Source organism: Astyanax mexicanus, chromosome 24 (assembly GCF_023375975.1).
Source record: "Astyanax mexicanus isolate ESR-SI-001 chromosome 24, AstMex3_surface, whole genome shotgun sequence".
Taxonomy (NCBI): domain Eukaryota; kingdom Metazoa; phylum Chordata; class Actinopteri; order Characiformes; family Acestrorhamphidae; genus Astyanax; species Astyanax mexicanus.
Window position 1 is genome coordinate 4,089,543 of NC_064431.1, and position 16,780 is coordinate 4,106,322.

The 16,780-nt window shown below is 36.6% G+C and overlaps 1 protein-coding gene across 1 annotated transcript in view; it reads left to right on the forward strand.

Moving 5' to 3' along the window:
- megf6b (multiple EGF-like-domains 6b) overlaps positions 1 to 16,780 on the forward strand; it is a 95,330-nt gene that overhangs the window by 64,774 nt on the left and 13,776 nt on the right. Inside the window, exons 7-25 of the mRNA XM_022682263.2 lie at positions 1,792 to 1,917; positions 2,136 to 2,258; positions 3,704 to 3,826; positions 5,234 to 5,371; positions 5,496 to 5,618; positions 6,209 to 6,331; positions 7,109 to 7,270; positions 7,734 to 7,865; positions 8,008 to 8,136; positions 9,048 to 9,176; positions 9,898 to 10,032; positions 11,445 to 11,579; positions 11,987 to 12,112; positions 13,103 to 13,234; positions 14,040 to 14,168; positions 14,523 to 14,654; positions 15,372 to 15,500; positions 15,618 to 15,746; positions 16,498 to 16,626. Coding sequence (XP_022537984.2) covers positions 1,792 to 1,917; positions 2,136 to 2,258; positions 3,704 to 3,826; positions 5,234 to 5,371; positions 5,496 to 5,618; positions 6,209 to 6,331; positions 7,109 to 7,270; positions 7,734 to 7,865; positions 8,008 to 8,136; positions 9,048 to 9,176; positions 9,898 to 10,032; positions 11,445 to 11,579; positions 11,987 to 12,112; positions 13,103 to 13,234; positions 14,040 to 14,168; positions 14,523 to 14,654; positions 15,372 to 15,500; positions 15,618 to 15,746; positions 16,498 to 16,626 — 2,484 coding nt within the window. The remainder of the gene's footprint in view (positions 1 to 1,791; positions 1,918 to 2,135; positions 2,259 to 3,703; positions 3,827 to 5,233; positions 5,372 to 5,495; positions 5,619 to 6,208; positions 6,332 to 7,108; positions 7,271 to 7,733; positions 7,866 to 8,007; positions 8,137 to 9,047; positions 9,177 to 9,897; positions 10,033 to 11,444; positions 11,580 to 11,986; positions 12,113 to 13,102; positions 13,235 to 14,039; positions 14,169 to 14,522; positions 14,655 to 15,371; positions 15,501 to 15,617; positions 15,747 to 16,497; positions 16,627 to 16,780) is intronic.

Sequence of the window (16,780 nt, forward strand, 5' to 3'; positions counted from 1 at the left end):
TGATATCTGGCACTAGGACTAGCATTTAGGTTGTGAGGTGGGACTGCCATATTTAGTGTCTTCTGTTATCTGATTATTCAAGCAGTCATGTAAAGAACATAATGAGATTTCTTAGATCTACAAGAAGTCTGATTAAGAAATGAAATTAAAACAGCTTGATTTTAGCTCAGTAATGGTATTTCTAAGTGCATGTAAATTCATCTCTAGTCTGTGCATAAAACAACACAGGCAGTGGCATGAGAAATAATCTTCTAGCTCATGTACCGCATTTTTCGCACCTTATTATACACTGTAAGCCCGGATAAGTTGAATTTACTTAAGAAATTTGAGGAAACTGGTCTTAAAAAAAGTAATGTAATGGGTAAAGAAAACTTAAGTTAGCATAACTTAAAACATCAAGTTATTTCAACTAAAGGGGAAGTTGATTTAACTTTTTTATTTTTGTTTTGTTATTTGTTATTGTGAGCCCGGATAAGTTGAGTTAACTTAAAAAAAATGTAGGAAACCAGTTGTCTTAGAAAAGTTAAGTAATGGCTTAAAAAAGTGATATCTGGCACTTAAAAAAGTTAAGTAATGGCTAATGAAAACTAAAGGGGAAGTTGATTTAACTTTTTTTTTGTTATATTGGAAGACCAGAGAAGTTGAGTTTTTTGAGGCAGCTGGTTTGCTCAAATTTTAGGTTTCAGTAATGGGGAATGCAAACTTGAGTTAAAATCAATTAAAACAGTCATTACAACTAAAGGGGAAGTTAATTTATTTTTAAGGTAGCCCAGGGAGAATCGCTACACAGATGGTGAGTGTCATAAACTGTTGGACACGCCCAGTATGCAAATAGATTGTGACAGAAGCCAATGGAAAAGAAGCTGATAATGGCAACAGACTAAACTCAGTTATTATAAGTTGATTCAACTTAACAGTTTGAATAGTACAGTAAATGTGCCCGTAAATGTTCAACTAACTCAAAATAGTTGTTATTGTTTAGAAATATCCAATTTTATGTAAAACAGACCTAAATCATTTGAGTTCAAACAACATATGGGTTTGCAGTGTAAGGCGCACTATCAGTGAACATCTATTTTCTGGTCTATTTTCCATACATAAGGCTTCTAATTCAGCAGGTCTTTTCGCTGGGTGGTGATGGTGGTGTGGGGCGTTAAGTAAAGCTAAGCTAAGTAAACAAAACTGCAATAAAAAAAGACTTTCTTTTAAAGTAATTTCGAGATTTTAATCTACACAGATTTCTCTCTGAAAACTGTTTATTTGTGTGAGAAAAGCATTTCTGTTTATTTTTAGTAAGCTTTGATTCCCAAATTTCTCCAGCACTAAGTCTGGGGCATTAGCATTAGCAGGTAAGCACTAGGGCTACACTGAGGAACCCTGAGTGTTCCATTAAGCCAGGGTGATATTAGCAGTGTAAACATGCAAACTACAGTCCGATATACTCTTCTCTGAATGGCAAAAGAGCTAGCATGGTTAGTGGCTAATGCTAATGCTGCTCCGGCAGTGCTAGGTGAGGTTAGCAGCAGGCTACAGGGTGATAATAGTTCTTTAGCCCTTGTGCTGGAGAAATAAACCGAAACTGAAAATCTGTATAACGCTGTACTTTAATGGAGTGGCTTTACTGCTTCTGTAATTCATACATAAGGTGCACCAGATTATAAGGTGCACTAAAGATTTTTGGTAAAAATGTAAGGATTTTAAGTGCGCTTTCCCATGCAAAAAATATGAAATGCTCATATTTTGACATTATCTAATAAACCGAAACTCTATTTTCTATTTTTTTTCATCCAGCTGTCCACTCCTGCGGTATCGGCAATGGAGGATGTGAGCACTACTGTGTCCAGCAGACAGCAGCCCACTTCCAGTGCCGCTGTCGCCCCAACTACACACTCGCTGAGGACGGCAAGCACTGCACCCGTGAGTCTGTGTGGAAATTTACCACATTTTTACCATATTTACCCTGGGTTTAACATACTGAAAATATAAAGGCCCACTCTAACAATGCATTGAATCAATTAATGCGTTTGAATTACAATGCTTATATACTGTCCAGCCCTGGGGATGTTCTTCATATAGCTCTTTTATTACTGATTACATAATGTGTGTGTGTGTGTGTGTGTGTGTGTGTGTATCAGTGTCTGACCCGTGTGCGGTCAGAAACGGTGGCTGTTCTCAGGAGTGTCGCACTGATGGAGGGAGGGCTCACTGTGACTGCAGCCCAGGATACACTCTGGCAGAGGACGGCAAAACCTGTGAAGGTAAAGAGAGTAGTGGTGATGCTAAGCAGACAGACAAACAAAGCTTCTTACATTTACCTCAGTAGTGCTATTATAATCATACATTTACCTCAGCAGTGCTGTTATCATGATTCTACCTTAGCAGGGCTGTTATAATCATGACTCTACCTCAGCAGGGTTGTTCTTATCATCATTTTACCTCAGTAGTGCTGTTTTAATCATGCATTTACCCCAGCAGTACTATTCATACTCTAATTATGAATTTACCTCAGCAGTACTATTCTAATCAGCAATTTATCTCAGCAATGCTGTTTTAATCATGAATTTGTCTCAGCAGTGCTCTTCTAATCATGAATTTACCTTAGTAGCATTATTAAAACCATGCATTTACCTCAGCAGTGCTGTTCTAATCATGAATGTACCATAGCAGCATTAATAAAACCATGAATTTACCTCTGTAGTGCTATTCTAATTAAGTATTTATCCCAGCAATTGTGAATTTAACTCTAGCCCTGTACAGCATCTTTGAAACGGTTTGTACAGAGGAAGTAAACTGAGTACATTGATAGCAAGGAGCATAAGTGATTTTAAATAATTTATTTATACAAATAACAGTTTAAACACTATTAAAATGTTATGATTGCAATGTAAATAATTAAGAAATTGAGACATAAAAAAAAAAAAATCAATCGTTAATGTCTGTACTGTGTGGCCTTATTTCTAAAAAAAAAAAAAAAAAAAAACACAACTAAATCAGGTTAATCTTATGTCTGCCAAGAACAGAAAGCTGAAGCTGCAGAGTGCACATGCTCAGGGCACAAGATTGGCAACTAAAGTTAACTGAAGTTACTTGAGTAATACTGTAATAACCACCAAGCAACACCTCAGCAACACATAGCAACCAAAACATAAAGTACCCAGTCACCATTACCTTAGCAATCACTAGCTACAACATATCAACACATGCAATGTAATTGTGATCAACCACTCACATATCACATCATATTGCAGCACATTTGTCTCTGTAAATCTTCTCAGTCTGCTAGTTGGTTTGTTAGTGGGGTTTGTTGTTTGTTTCCTCAGTGCAGCTGCAGAGCTTGCCCTTTCCTGGAGGGGATGAATTTAATGTTTTTTTTTCTTGAGCACAAATGTCTCTCTGGCATAAATTAAGCAGATGTATTCAGTGTATCTCCAAGCTCCTCGTGGCCTTTCTGTTGACCAAGCCGAACAGCCCTGAATTTGAACTATGCATGTGGATATTTTGTGTGTGTGTGTGTGTGTGTGTGTGTGTGTGTGTTTGTGTTTTTGTGTGTGTGTGTGTGTGTGTGTGTGTGTTTGTGTTTTTGTGTGTGTGTGTGTGTGTCTTTGTGTGTCTCTGTGTGTGTGTTTGTGTGTGTGTGTGTGTGTGTGTGTGTGTGTGTGTGTGTGTGTGTGTGTGTGTGTGTGTGTGTGTGTGTGCATCTCAGACATCAACGAGTGCCAGACGGGTCAGGCGAACTGTGCACATGGTTGCCGCAACACCAGGGGCTCATTCGTGTGTGTTTGTAATGCTGCCTATGAGCTGGGAGAAGATGGAAAACAGTGCTACCGTGAGTTCACCCTGTCAAAAGTTTAGACACACCTTTTTATTTAATGTTATTATTAGATTTTTTCTACTTTGTAAATTAATACTAAAATCATCCAGACTATAAAGGAACTCATAAGGAATCATGCAGTAGCTTGAAGCATTTAGCTGCTCTTATCTGGGGAGCTGTTAACTTGTTGTACCTATCCTGTTCAATAGATGGAAATTTTTGGTCTTCCTTACCTGACGCAATCCTGATGAGAGCCAGTTTCATCATAACGTTTTTTTAAAAGTCTTTGCAGTGACTGCACTTAAAGCTACTTTCAAAGTTCTTGAAATGTTATGAATTGACTGACTTTCATTTCTTAAAGTCATTTTTCTTTATTTAGTTGAGTAGTTCTTTCCATAATATGTATTAGAACATTACTCAAATATTCACTATTCACTGTATACCTGTAACTCTACCTCTTCACTACTTTACTTTAACTGATGCTCTCAAACACATTATTAAGAGAAAAGAAATCCAAGTAATTAACTCTTGATGAGTTCAGCACAGCTGTTAACTGAAAGCCTGAATTCCAGGTGACTCTACCTCATAAAACTGAGAAAATCCAGCCAAAATGTGCAAAACTGTCTAATCTAGGCAAGAGGTGCTTCTTTAAAGATTCTAAAATATAAAACATTTTTTGGTTTATTTAACACTTTCTTTTTACTTAATAATTCCATATGTTTTTCTTCATAGTTTGTGTGATTTTAGTATTAATCTACAATGTAGAACATGTTAAATACTGTACCTTAAATGTTTCTGACAAATATTTCACCATTATCTTCATTTTTGCTGATTTTTACTTTTTAATAATCTAATTTTTCCTTCATATTGTGTAATTAGTTCATCCTGGTGAATTAGAAGCACGTGGAAGATACACAACACAAATTTCACACAATTATTTTGTTCATTTTTTATTTTATTATCTATATAATTTAAATCTTGTGTCAGAATGTCATTATAAATCATAATGCTCCAAAATGACTCTTTTTTTTTTATTGACTTAAATAAATTAAATTAAATTAAATTGGATTTTTTTTTTTTTTAATCTTGCTATTGTGGACATACGTTTTTTTATGTGACACCCATCTGTGTCAACACAGATGTCTTGCTTTCTAGTATATAATTATGTGCCATTTAAATTTTAGTCTGAGTTTAAAGTATTTCTTTCTTTATTTCTTTATTTATTTATTTGTCTAAGAATAAATGAATGACATTTTTAAGCATGGTAACCTGGTAACAAGGTTACTAGTAGGATCATTCCACAAAAACTTTATACGTAACACAGTTAAAATGAAAGTGATGAAATTGATTTTACATTTTTGAATGTTACATAAATCAATTATGAACATTGCTTCTAAAATATGTGTCTTTATTCTGTGGCAGGGATTGAGATGGAGATTGTGAACAGCTGTGAGGTGAATAACGGCGGATGCTCCCACCACTGTCAGCACTCCACCAGTGGGCCGGTGTGTAGCTGTAATCAGGGCTACCGGCTGGACGATGACCTGAGGACGTGTATAGGTAAAGAACAGTGGCTAACTGGCTAACCTCAAACAGTCTAAATTAAATTTACATTTATCGGTAGTTTTATTCCTGGAATTGTTGAAATTGTGTGTGTGTGTTTGTTTGTGTATTTGTGTGTTAGATCTGGATGAGTGTGTAGACGGTAGCTCATGTTGTGAGCAGGACTGTACAAACTACCCAGGAGGCTACGAGTGCTACTGCGCTGCTGGATATCGGCTCAACTCTGATGGGTGCAGCTGTGACGGTTAGTTTTGAATTTTGAATTACCTTAATACACACATATTTCTGGTGTGTTTCTATCTTGGCTGCAGAAAATACAGGTGTGCCACTGACTGATTAAAACCCTGACAACAGTTAGCCCCCCCAATCCAATTTTTGGCCACGCAGGAGTGCCGTACACACTGTGCGTCCTCAGCGGACATACACCTCACCTCATACATCTTATTAAACACACACACACGGATGCGCTACACAGCGCAAACACGATTTTTAACTCAACAATAAACAGAATGAATATTAAAACAGCATTGCTGTTTTCTTAAATGAGCTGATGGTGTATCTTCACAGTGTGAACACACAGATCAGTATCTGTCTCTGCTGAGATGTACAAAAGCACTGCGCTGTTAAAATACTAACGTGCCAAAGTCAGAGCTCACCTGGCTCTTAAAGGGAATGACTACTGGCACACTGATTGGTTTATTTCACATTACTCCATGGTTTTGGAATTAGATGTCCCTCAATGACCCTCAATGTCCCTTGGCATATAGTCACTGTTATATAGTCTAATACTCTACAGTATTATCTCTTTTACTGACGGTTTCACTGTGGTTACAGATATAGACGAGTGTCTGGCTGAAAACGGAGGCTGTGATCACACGTGTCAGAACAGCGCTGGATCGTTCCAGTGCTACTGCAAACGAGGTCATCGCCTGGATGAAGACCGACGCTCCTGCATCTGTGAGTCAGACTCGGCTGCTTCTCAGAAAAATGACCAGGATGAATGAATCTTATAAATCTTATTAACATTCAGTTTAATCATATTGTCTTTTATATTTATTTATGTTTTAATTGAGAAGTAGTTAACTCTGTAGACTCTATTTCTATTTAAAAGTGAACAATATATTTTACCCCCTTAAAATGCCTTGTCCCATATACAGTCTACAGGTTTAGGTGATTAAAAAAACAAATTTTTTCTGCAGTAAAATAATTTTAACACTCTGAAAATGCATGGGGTTTAAAATCTCCTCCTTTTTCTCTACTCCACTTAATAATTCCAGATCAGTAACAGACATAAAAACTAGATAAACATAATGAAACTAAAGGTTTGAAAGACATCAACTGTTTGATTTGTATTCAGGAAAATATTGATTTTAAAATGAAGTTCAGGAAAGAGTAAATTTTATGATTTTATTATATAATATATATTGACATTAGCAGATTACTTACATGTATTTTTTACCATTTTCTATTACAATTACAAATATGATTATCAGTCATTTTTCTTATGAAACATTTAATTTTTTTATTTATGTAATGTTTGATCAGAAGTCCTCAATATTTAGTGGTGTAATATCAAGCAGAAAATTGACAAAAATCTTGGCTGGTTAAGGGTTTAAGCAAATTCTAATGCACAGTTACTGTTCTTTTCAAGTTGGAAAAGTTTAGGCACTTTTCCAGCATCAAAACCTAATCACTACGTCTCCTTCCTGTTTGTGTGTCTGTGTGTGTTTGCAGTGTTGGAAGGAGCAGTTGAGGCTCTGAGCAATGGCCAGGCGGTGGAGAGGCCCAAACCACAGCTGGCCGTCCTACATGACTATGAGGCTCTGGAGCGCTATGATGACTATGAGGAGGATACCAGCGAGCTCCGAGCAGAGAGCTCACTGACGGAGAAATTCGGTTAGATATGTTTTTGTTAGTGCTGTAAATCATATATAAATATATATATATGTATGTATATATATATATATACATATATATATATATATATATATATATATATATATATATATTTTTTTTTTTCTTCCTTCAAATTTGAGCTGAGAGTAAAGTCAGCTAAAATCAGGGGGGTTAGTTACCCTTTAACAGCCTATAAATATTTCTACAAAGGCTTTATGCTAGGTATTAGAACATTGCTGTGATTATTTTATTGCATTAATTCAGAAAACAAAAAAAAACATTAATTAGTCTCAGTTACTAGTCCTGGATCAGTTAATATGTGTTACAGGCTCTGAATTCACAATTTTTAATGGGTGAAAGTTGATAGTGCTGTTTAAGCTGTGAGGATCTGTGTTGTATTGGTTTTCCTGACTTGTACAAGAATGATGTCTTTTTTTTCTTCTCTCTCTCGTTCTCTTCGCAGTGTGTCTAAATGACACCTTTGGTTTTGACTGCAGTTTGAGCTGTGAGGACTGTGTGAATGGAGGTGTGTGTAATGCTTATAGAAGTGGCTGTGAGTGCCCAGACGGTTGGACAGGAATCATCTGCAACCAGAGTGAGCTTCCAATAATAAACTCACATGCGTCTGTGTGAAATTACATGCATATAAATATCTATAGCCTGGTTATTTCATAGGATATGATGAAATCTTTCATGCTGTGTGTATGTGTGTGTTATTCTCTGTATGTATGATGCAGCGTGTCCTGAGGGCTGGTTTGGCCGGAACTGCTCTTTCAGCTGTAAATGTAAGAACGGAGGTGTGTGTGATCCGGTGACTGGAAGCTGCCGCTGTCCGCCGGGCGTCAGTGGAGATCTCTGCCAGGACGGTCAGTCTAGAGGCTTCTAAACTGGTTGTGTGTAGAAATTACTAAGTTGCACAAGTTATTTTTAAACATAATATAATTGCAGCACCACCGATAAATAAGTAATGCTATAAGAAAGTAAATACAAAAAGAATGTCCTGTGTTCTAGATTAGTGTATGTTTTTGTGTAGTTTTATTTGGAGCAGTGGCAAAGATTTGTAATTTTTTTAGAGCCTTATAGTGCAGAATTCCCATAATCCCATTGTCCTTCTAAATACAACCCAAATAAGTAATCATTGATAAATGTCAGGAATTTTGTAAAAAAAAAAAAAATGCTCATTTGAGTATTAAAAGCAGTTGTTCTTTACATCTATAAATGATCTGATAGGAACATATAATGTATAATCTAATCTAATCTAATCTAATGTAATATAATATAATATAATAATGCAATATAATATGTCATTTTTACACTGACTTCCATTTATAGTTTTGTAAAGGTATCTATCCAGTGGCATTTATACTACTCCAATTATTGATACACAGGTTGCATTATAATCTAATCTAATCTAATCTAATCTAATCAAATATAATATAATATAATATAATAATGCAGTATTCTTATTTATAGTTTTGTAAAGTTGCCATTGCCAAGGTCCTAAAATATAAATGTAACATTTAGTGATTTAGATTTTACTCTGTTTGATCATAATATCAGACATGAAATATAAATGTATAACATTTTAATATAACAAGTTGTTCAATCAAATTGCTTAGATTAAAAGTATTATTATCACAAGCGTATAAATGATTAAAACATACACTTAACATATTGACCTTTAGATTTTTTTTAAATTTTTTTTTATATCTGTCAGAGTTGTAAAATATTTTATTTTTCCAAAAATATTTCTTATATAATTATCTGTGTTGCACAGGCTGTCCCAAAGGCCTGTATGGAAAACACTGCAATAAGAAATGTAACTGTGCTAATAACGGCCGCTGCCACCGCACATACGGAGCCTGTCTGTGTGACCCGGGGCTGTACGGAAGATTCTGCCACCTGCGTAAGTCTGACCATATATTTACTGACCTCTGTAGTAAAGATATGAGCTTTAATATGCTACATTTAGCTGGTTTGGTTTATATATTGCACAACCAGTGAAAAGTTTGGACACACCTCTTCTCATTTAAGGTGTTTTCTTTCTTATTATAATTTTTTACGTTGTAAGTTTAATTTTAAAGACTATATTGAAGCTATAGAGGAACACGTGCAGAATTATTCTGTAAATAAAACATGTTAAACAATCCAGAATATGTTTTCTACTTTAGATTCTTCTAAGTAGCACATTTATCTTTGAGGACAGATCTGCACACTCTTGGTGAGATTTTAATCTCAGTGTCTTCATGAGAGAGAGTCACCTGGAATAGTTTTCTCAGCCTCTTGAAGGAAGGAGTTCCTGGAGGTGCTGAACAATAGTTGCTGCTTCTTTTTCTTCACGCTGTGAAGCTCCAGCTCATCCCAATTAAATGATCTCAAATCACCGTCTCAGTTCATCAGGTTTAGATCAGGGGATTCATGTGGAGGACTAACAGTGTTTTTACTGTTTACTACTTAATTCCATAAGTGTCCCTTAACTGTTTTCACGTATTTAATATTAATCTGCAATATAGAAAATAAATTAAATAAAGAAATTAAGAAAAACATTGAATCAGAAAGTATGTTCATACCTCTGACTGCTACTGTATATGATCTTGTTGTAATTTTTTTGTCTCTGTGGTGAGCAGCGTGTCCGAAGTGGGTGTTCGGGCCGGGCTGCTCGGAGGAGTGTAAGTGTGTGCAGCAGAACACACTGGAGTGTCACCGCCGACACGGGAGCTGCATCTGCAAACCTGGTTTCTGGGGCAACAAATGTGAGAAAGGTCAGAACCCCCCCGAGGATCCTCAGGATCATGTTACCAGTGTGAACAGGATGAATTCATTACAGCTTTAATTACACGACCCTTTAAAAGTTTGGGGACACCTCTTTTAAATACAGTTTGACATTCTTTATGCATGTAAAAAAAAAATATATATATCATAATTTCAGAAGAAAGTATATTTCAAAAAAAGACAAGGCAACTCCAAGCATCAGGAAGTGCAATGTTTGGTGCAATGTCAATTTATTGATTTTTTTTGTAAAGCTTTTTTTTGTTGAATTTGTACAAAGACAAGTTCATACTGTTCATATTTTACATAACAAAATGTACCAGATTACAAATAGTATCCAACCAGTACCATTTATGCTACTTTAATTATTGATACACAAATTGCATTATTAATATCAGTGACTTCAGGTTAAAGCTGGGTAATCAATCAATTAATTAACCTTTATTTTAACGTGGAAGTACATTGAGGGCAACCCTCATTTTCAATGTAGCCAAGCATTTACAAATACAAAGATTGACATAATATATAAAAAAAAAAAAAATGAAAATAATAACTACATTTAATCACTTTAAAATAGCAGTAAATTAAATATTTAAAAAAAAGATAAATAAAATTGAAAATTGAAAATATATGACTATTTTTTTGTATCATTATAAATTTTGATTTTAATAAATCTCTCTTTTTAAGTATATCGAGGATATCATCAGTGTACATTTCATTTACAATGTTTGTCCTCAACTGCTGTGGTTTTACTTGGTCTGCCTGTTCAACATCTGTTACATAGTACACCAGTGATGACTTTCTTCTTCAGGACATTCCAAAGGGTTGTATTGGCTATGGCAAATATTTGTGCAAAGGCTCTGATTTGATTTTCTGTCTTCTTTCAGCTTCACAGCTATTTGTTTTACACCAATAGACAGATCTATGGTTTTAATGTTGGTTACTCCTGTAACTATAAATGCACAGTCTGTACAGGCAAAACCCAAATCAGAAACTAAGCATATACATTTATCGCTATTTTAATTAAATAATACTTGAATAATCAATTTACACACACGTTGGACACATCTGGGCAACAAAACACATGTAAATACCTGGAAAAAAAAGCTTGACCTCTGAATGTTGATCTTTTTTCTCATATTCATGTTTTAATGTTGAACACAAATGTTTTCAGTCTACAGCAGAAATAAATTGATTGACCTCTGACTGAATGTTCTAATACTTTTGGAGAGGACTGTAGACTTCCAAAAAGTGCTGTATACAGTATATTGGCCTCAAACATGCAGTGTATAAATAAAGAAATACATTTTAAACTGCAGGCTTATTTTGCAGGTCATAAACTTTAGATATTAGGAATTTAGGAGTAAACACTGTTTTTTAACTGAACTGGATGTTGTGTCTGCAGAGTGTGATGAAGGCTTCTTCGGCTCAGGCTGTGAGAAGAAGTGTTCCTGCCCGTCTGGCTCCACCTGTAATCCTGTGACCGGGGCGTGTCAGCAGCAGTGTCCGGCCGGCAAGACAGGAGAAAACTGTGACCAGGGTCAGATCATTAAAATCTTACTAAATTCAGTGTATTATACATTATAGTAGCTGCTATGGAGCTGCTCCACCATAGAAACTCTACTCTCTACTGTTCTTGATCTAATCTGAAGCTACATTAAGTGTATTTTACACTGAAAGAGCACAGAGTCGCTGTCGTTCCCAGTCTCTTACACTGTGTTATAATATCACTGACAGTTGGCTATGGAATATTTAATAGTGAGTAGTGAAATTTCACAACTGAGCTCCTGAGAATGACCCATTTTTTTTTTTACTCATTTTTGTGAAAGCAGTTAGAAGCAGTCTGTATGTCTAGGTGCTTGGCTTTATACACCCGTGGTTCCATGATTTGGTTCCATGATTACTTTTAGGCAATATAGTATATTTTGTCTATTTCTTCTCTTATAGATTGTGAAATTGGGACGTTTGGGCTCAGCTGTTCTCAGTCATGTGACTGTTCAGGAGCCCCTTGTGACCAGGTGACCGGACAGTGCAGATGTCCAGCAGGGGTGATGGGTAGCCGCTGTGAGAAAGGTGAGCTTGTGTTCCTGTAGATTTAATTAGAATTTATAAGCTGATTTCTATCTTTCCAACAGAGAACGTTGTAAGAACATTTAGCAATGTTTTGAAGAGGTTCCAGGAAGGTTAGCCTGTACTATTACAGAAATAATGTTTACAGTATAAGACTACCTTTATAAAGGGTTTATAAATGGTTTACAATTAGTTTATTAATGGTTAATAATTAGATTGTAAATGCCTTAAAAGTCATTAATAATCAGTTATAACACATACGTAGAAAGGGCAACAATATAGATGGCTGTGGGTTCAGTATTTGGCAAACAACAGTTTCATTCAGTAATTGTTGCTCTTTCAACGTATGTGTTATAACTGATTATTAATGATTTTTAAGGCATTTACAACCTAATTAGTAACCATTAATAAACTGATTGTAAACCATTTATAAACTCTTTATAAAGGTAGTCTTATTTTAAAGTGGTACCAACTAATGTATCTCACATAACTTTTCCAGCTAGACGAATACTTGTATTGTGAAAACCTATTCAGAAAAAGAACAGATAGTTCAGATAGAGAACAGCCAATTCAGTTACAAAACAGCTATTTCATTGACAAAAGAGCTAATTCATAAACAGAGCAGCTAATTTTGAAACAGAACAGCTAATTCATAAACAGAAGTTCATGAAAGGAAGAGCTAATTCAGAAAAGAAACAGCTCATTTAGAAAGAAAGAGATAATTCAGTTAACTAAAAAAGTTAACCAACCAAACATTGGTTGTCTGGCCAGTAAGAGTTTGTACACAGTAAATCACTAATATTAGAATAAATACAAATAACACTTGTAAAAAAAGTAGTGATTTAACATTTTTAGAGTTTTCAGTGTTTCATGTTAAATCAGGTGAGCTGCTATGTAATGTATTAAATGCTTTATAATAGTGTTTTTAGGTTCTGTAATAAACTCTGAACAGTACAGGATATGTCCGTCTTATTCTCTGTGTCTCCTTCTCAGAGTGTCTCGCAGGGCAGTGGGGGGAGGGCTGTAAGGAGACGTGCCCAGTGTGTGAGAATGGAGGCGAGTGTGATAAACAGAGTGGCACCTGCATTTGTACACCTGGATACATGGGCAGACTCTGCCAGAACTGTGAGTACAGCAGCACTGACTGATTTATCTACACCACCTTCAGCCTGAACTTTATAGAGACTGAAGACGATAAAATACTTTTCAGTAACATAGTGAATGTGTTGGGTAATTGCCCTTGTAAATTGTGGAGAATTTGTATAAATTAAGAAATAAATAATAAAAAAGGAAAAGCTAGTTCAGAAACAGAAGAGCTAATTTAGAAATGAAAAATCGAATTCAGGAACGAAACAGCTAATTCAAAAACAGAACAGCTATTTTAGAAAGGAACAGCTAATTCAGAATGAGAAGAGCTGATTTAGAAAGGAACAGCTGATTCCGAAACAGAACAGCTAATTTAGAAATAAACAGCCAATTCAGAAAAGGAACAGATAATTTCTAAAGAAAAAGCTAATTCAGAAACAGAACAGCAACAGAATTTCTCAAATTTTATGAAGAAAAGTTAAGAAAAACATAAAACATAAAATAAAAATTGAGAAACAGAACAGAAAATTCTGAAAAAGGCCAATAACAAAAAAAGTGTTATAAGAAAGAGAACACAGAACAACAAATGTTTAATACAGAGCATTAAACTGGAGAAAGAGTAAATTTATAAAGGTATATTTAGAAACTAGATTTCAGAAATGTAGAGCAAAAAAAAAGAAGAAATATTAAACAACAAATAAAAAAATAAAAATGTTTATATTTCACTGACCACAGAGATTAAGTGAAATCTATAAATTTAAATTTTGTTATAGCCATAACTTCAACCTTAAAATAAACACGTTTGTTTGTGTGTGTGTGTGTGTGTGTGTGTGTGTGTGTGCAGTATGTCCGGCTGGGCGTTTCGGTCAGGGCTGCCAGCTGAAGTGTGTGTGTGAGAACAGCGGACGATGCCACCCTGTGACGGGGCGCTGCACGTGCGCGCTGGGCTGGACGGGACACAACTGTAAGAAAGGTGCGTGAGAACCAGCTGGATAACGTCAGTGAGGAACAGCGAGCTGCGATTATTTATTTAGCAGCAGTTCCTCAGGAATCAGTTTTTCAGCACTTGATCAAAACCAGCTTTTGACAGGTTATCTCTGAGTCCTGTCCTCGTAAACAGCAGGACAGGAGATCAGTGATGAAATCGTCCTGCTGGGGTTTCAGAGCGGATGACTCAATCTCAGTCGTCCCGTTCACGTGTTTCACAACGCTGCGGACATTCCTGAGGGACCGTCTTCACCTGCTACTACTGTACCGTCTGTCAGATGTTTGGCATTAAACCTCTCTTTAATGTTTTTTTTGTGTGTGTGTGTGTGTGTGTTGACAGCGTGTGATGCGGGACACTGGGGGCCGGACTGTGTGAGGGTATGCGACTGTAAGAACAGTGACGGGAGCTGTGATCCTGCTACAGGCCAGTGTACCTGTGAACCTGGCTTTACTGGAGTTCACTGTGAGCACAGTGAGTGAACTTGATAAATATTATATGCATTTTAAAGAGCCACTAAACCTAAGTCCTGCTTAAAATCTTTATAAACATTTCCTAACCTTTAAAAAACACTTTCATAGTGGTAATTTCAGCTGAATCCCTCTCAGGTTCAGCTGTGCTATAGGCGAGGATGATGTTTCCGTGTACTGTGACAGTGAGACGCATCACTATATGCAAATCAGACAATCAATAATACCGCCCCCTTGCTGACGTCCAACCATATGAGCCTCAACGCTATCAGAGGCACACTCCTGCTGCTGCTGCAGCAGCTCAGCCAATCAGCTCTCCCTTTTGCTCAGACCCTAAACCCATACATCACCCATGCCCCTCACAAACTACCCCTCCCACTTTTTAACATTTTCTCCCCTGAAATTTTGAGCTGAGGGTGCAGTCAGCAAAAATCAGGGGGTTTAGTTACCTTTTAAGTATTAATTTTGGGTGAGATTAGTATTTTGAGTCCTAAAAAATTAAAATAAACGTTTATTGTGGAGTAGTATGTAATTTGTAATTTAGTATGTATGTATATCTATATATATTGTGTCCATTTTTCATAAAGAATCACCACAGATAGACGACATATATACAGTGTGACCCTGCCCCTAATCTTCTTACCTAATGAAGAGGTGCACTCCTGAATGATCATCTTTGTGTTGAGATATCCTTAAGCCGTGTCTCTCCTCTCTTTCCCAGAATGCCCTGCTGGCTTTTTTGGTTCAGGCTGCCGGCAGCACTGCCAGTGTGAAAATGAAGCGTCATGTGACCACGTGAGTGGAGCCTGTACCTGCAGCATGGGCTGGACTGGAACTTTCTGTGAAAAACGTGAGTTTCACAACTTTAACTCTTTAAATCTAATAATAAACTTATATATTAAATCTAACACTAAACCATTTCTGAAAGCTTATTTACTTAATTACATTACAGTTGTTGTTTTGTCAGCCTGTCCACAGGGTTTTTATGGGCTGGACTGCCAGCAGAAGTGTGTCTGTGTGAACGGTGGACAGTGTAATCACATCACTGGTGAATGTGTTTGTTCATCAGGCTGGCTGGGTACCACCTGCAACCAGAGTATGTATACAGGTCTATTCTCACCAAGTATAATATGTTGCAATATGCTCATTGCTATCTTACACCCCCTTAGTAGTCTATATCCACGCCCATATCGTTAAAAATAGCGTCTGAGTTCACAAATATATCTACACTGATGGGCATGGTGGTCTGGAAGTGAGGTGTGTTCAGGTAATTGTCTGGCGTATTGCTATCTTGGAGCAGTGCACCAGTGACTGATTTAAATCCTGACAACAGTCAACAGTTAGACATTCCTTCCTTCCTTGGCAATGCAGATGTGCTCAGAGCAGCACAGTACACATGGACATGCCACAATGCACAAACACAACTTTTACATCAACAATAAGCAGAATAGAGAGTAAAATAACATTGCTGTTCCTGTAAATGACCTGCTCACACACCTTCACAGCATGAACATGCAGGTCAATTTCCTCTGCTGAGAATCAGAGAATCTCTGCGCCGTTAAAATACCAATCCACCAAAGTCAGAGCGCACCTGCTTCTTAAAGGGACTGACAAGTGACACTCTGATTGGTTTATTTTACATTACGCAGCAAACTAATTCATTTTCTGTTTGTATCAAGCAGCCAAAAGTAAAGAAAAAATGTGTTAATGCACAAAACATTGCAGGTCCTGTGATATGACTATTGCCCACGTGCGCAATGTGAGAAAGATGCTGAAACAATATGGTATGCAGCCCTATTTCTCTCTATCAATTATCATTTTTCAGTTTTTTTGTGCACTTTTCACAGCTTGTCCCTCTGGCTTCTATGGTGAAGGCTGTTCCCAGACCTGCACTTGCCAGAACAGTGTGAGCTGCCATGCTGCCAGTGGTCAGTGTGTGTGTACGGCAGGTTGGACAGGTGTAAATTGCTCCCAAAGTGAGTAATTGTCTCCAGCAATGCAATACTGCACCCCTCTGTATGTACTACTGTATATACTGTGTATCTTTCTCTGTTCACACTGATCTGTATGTACTGTTCTGTATGTACTGATCTGTGTGTTTACATTTAAAGAAAGCTGTAAGTAAGCTCA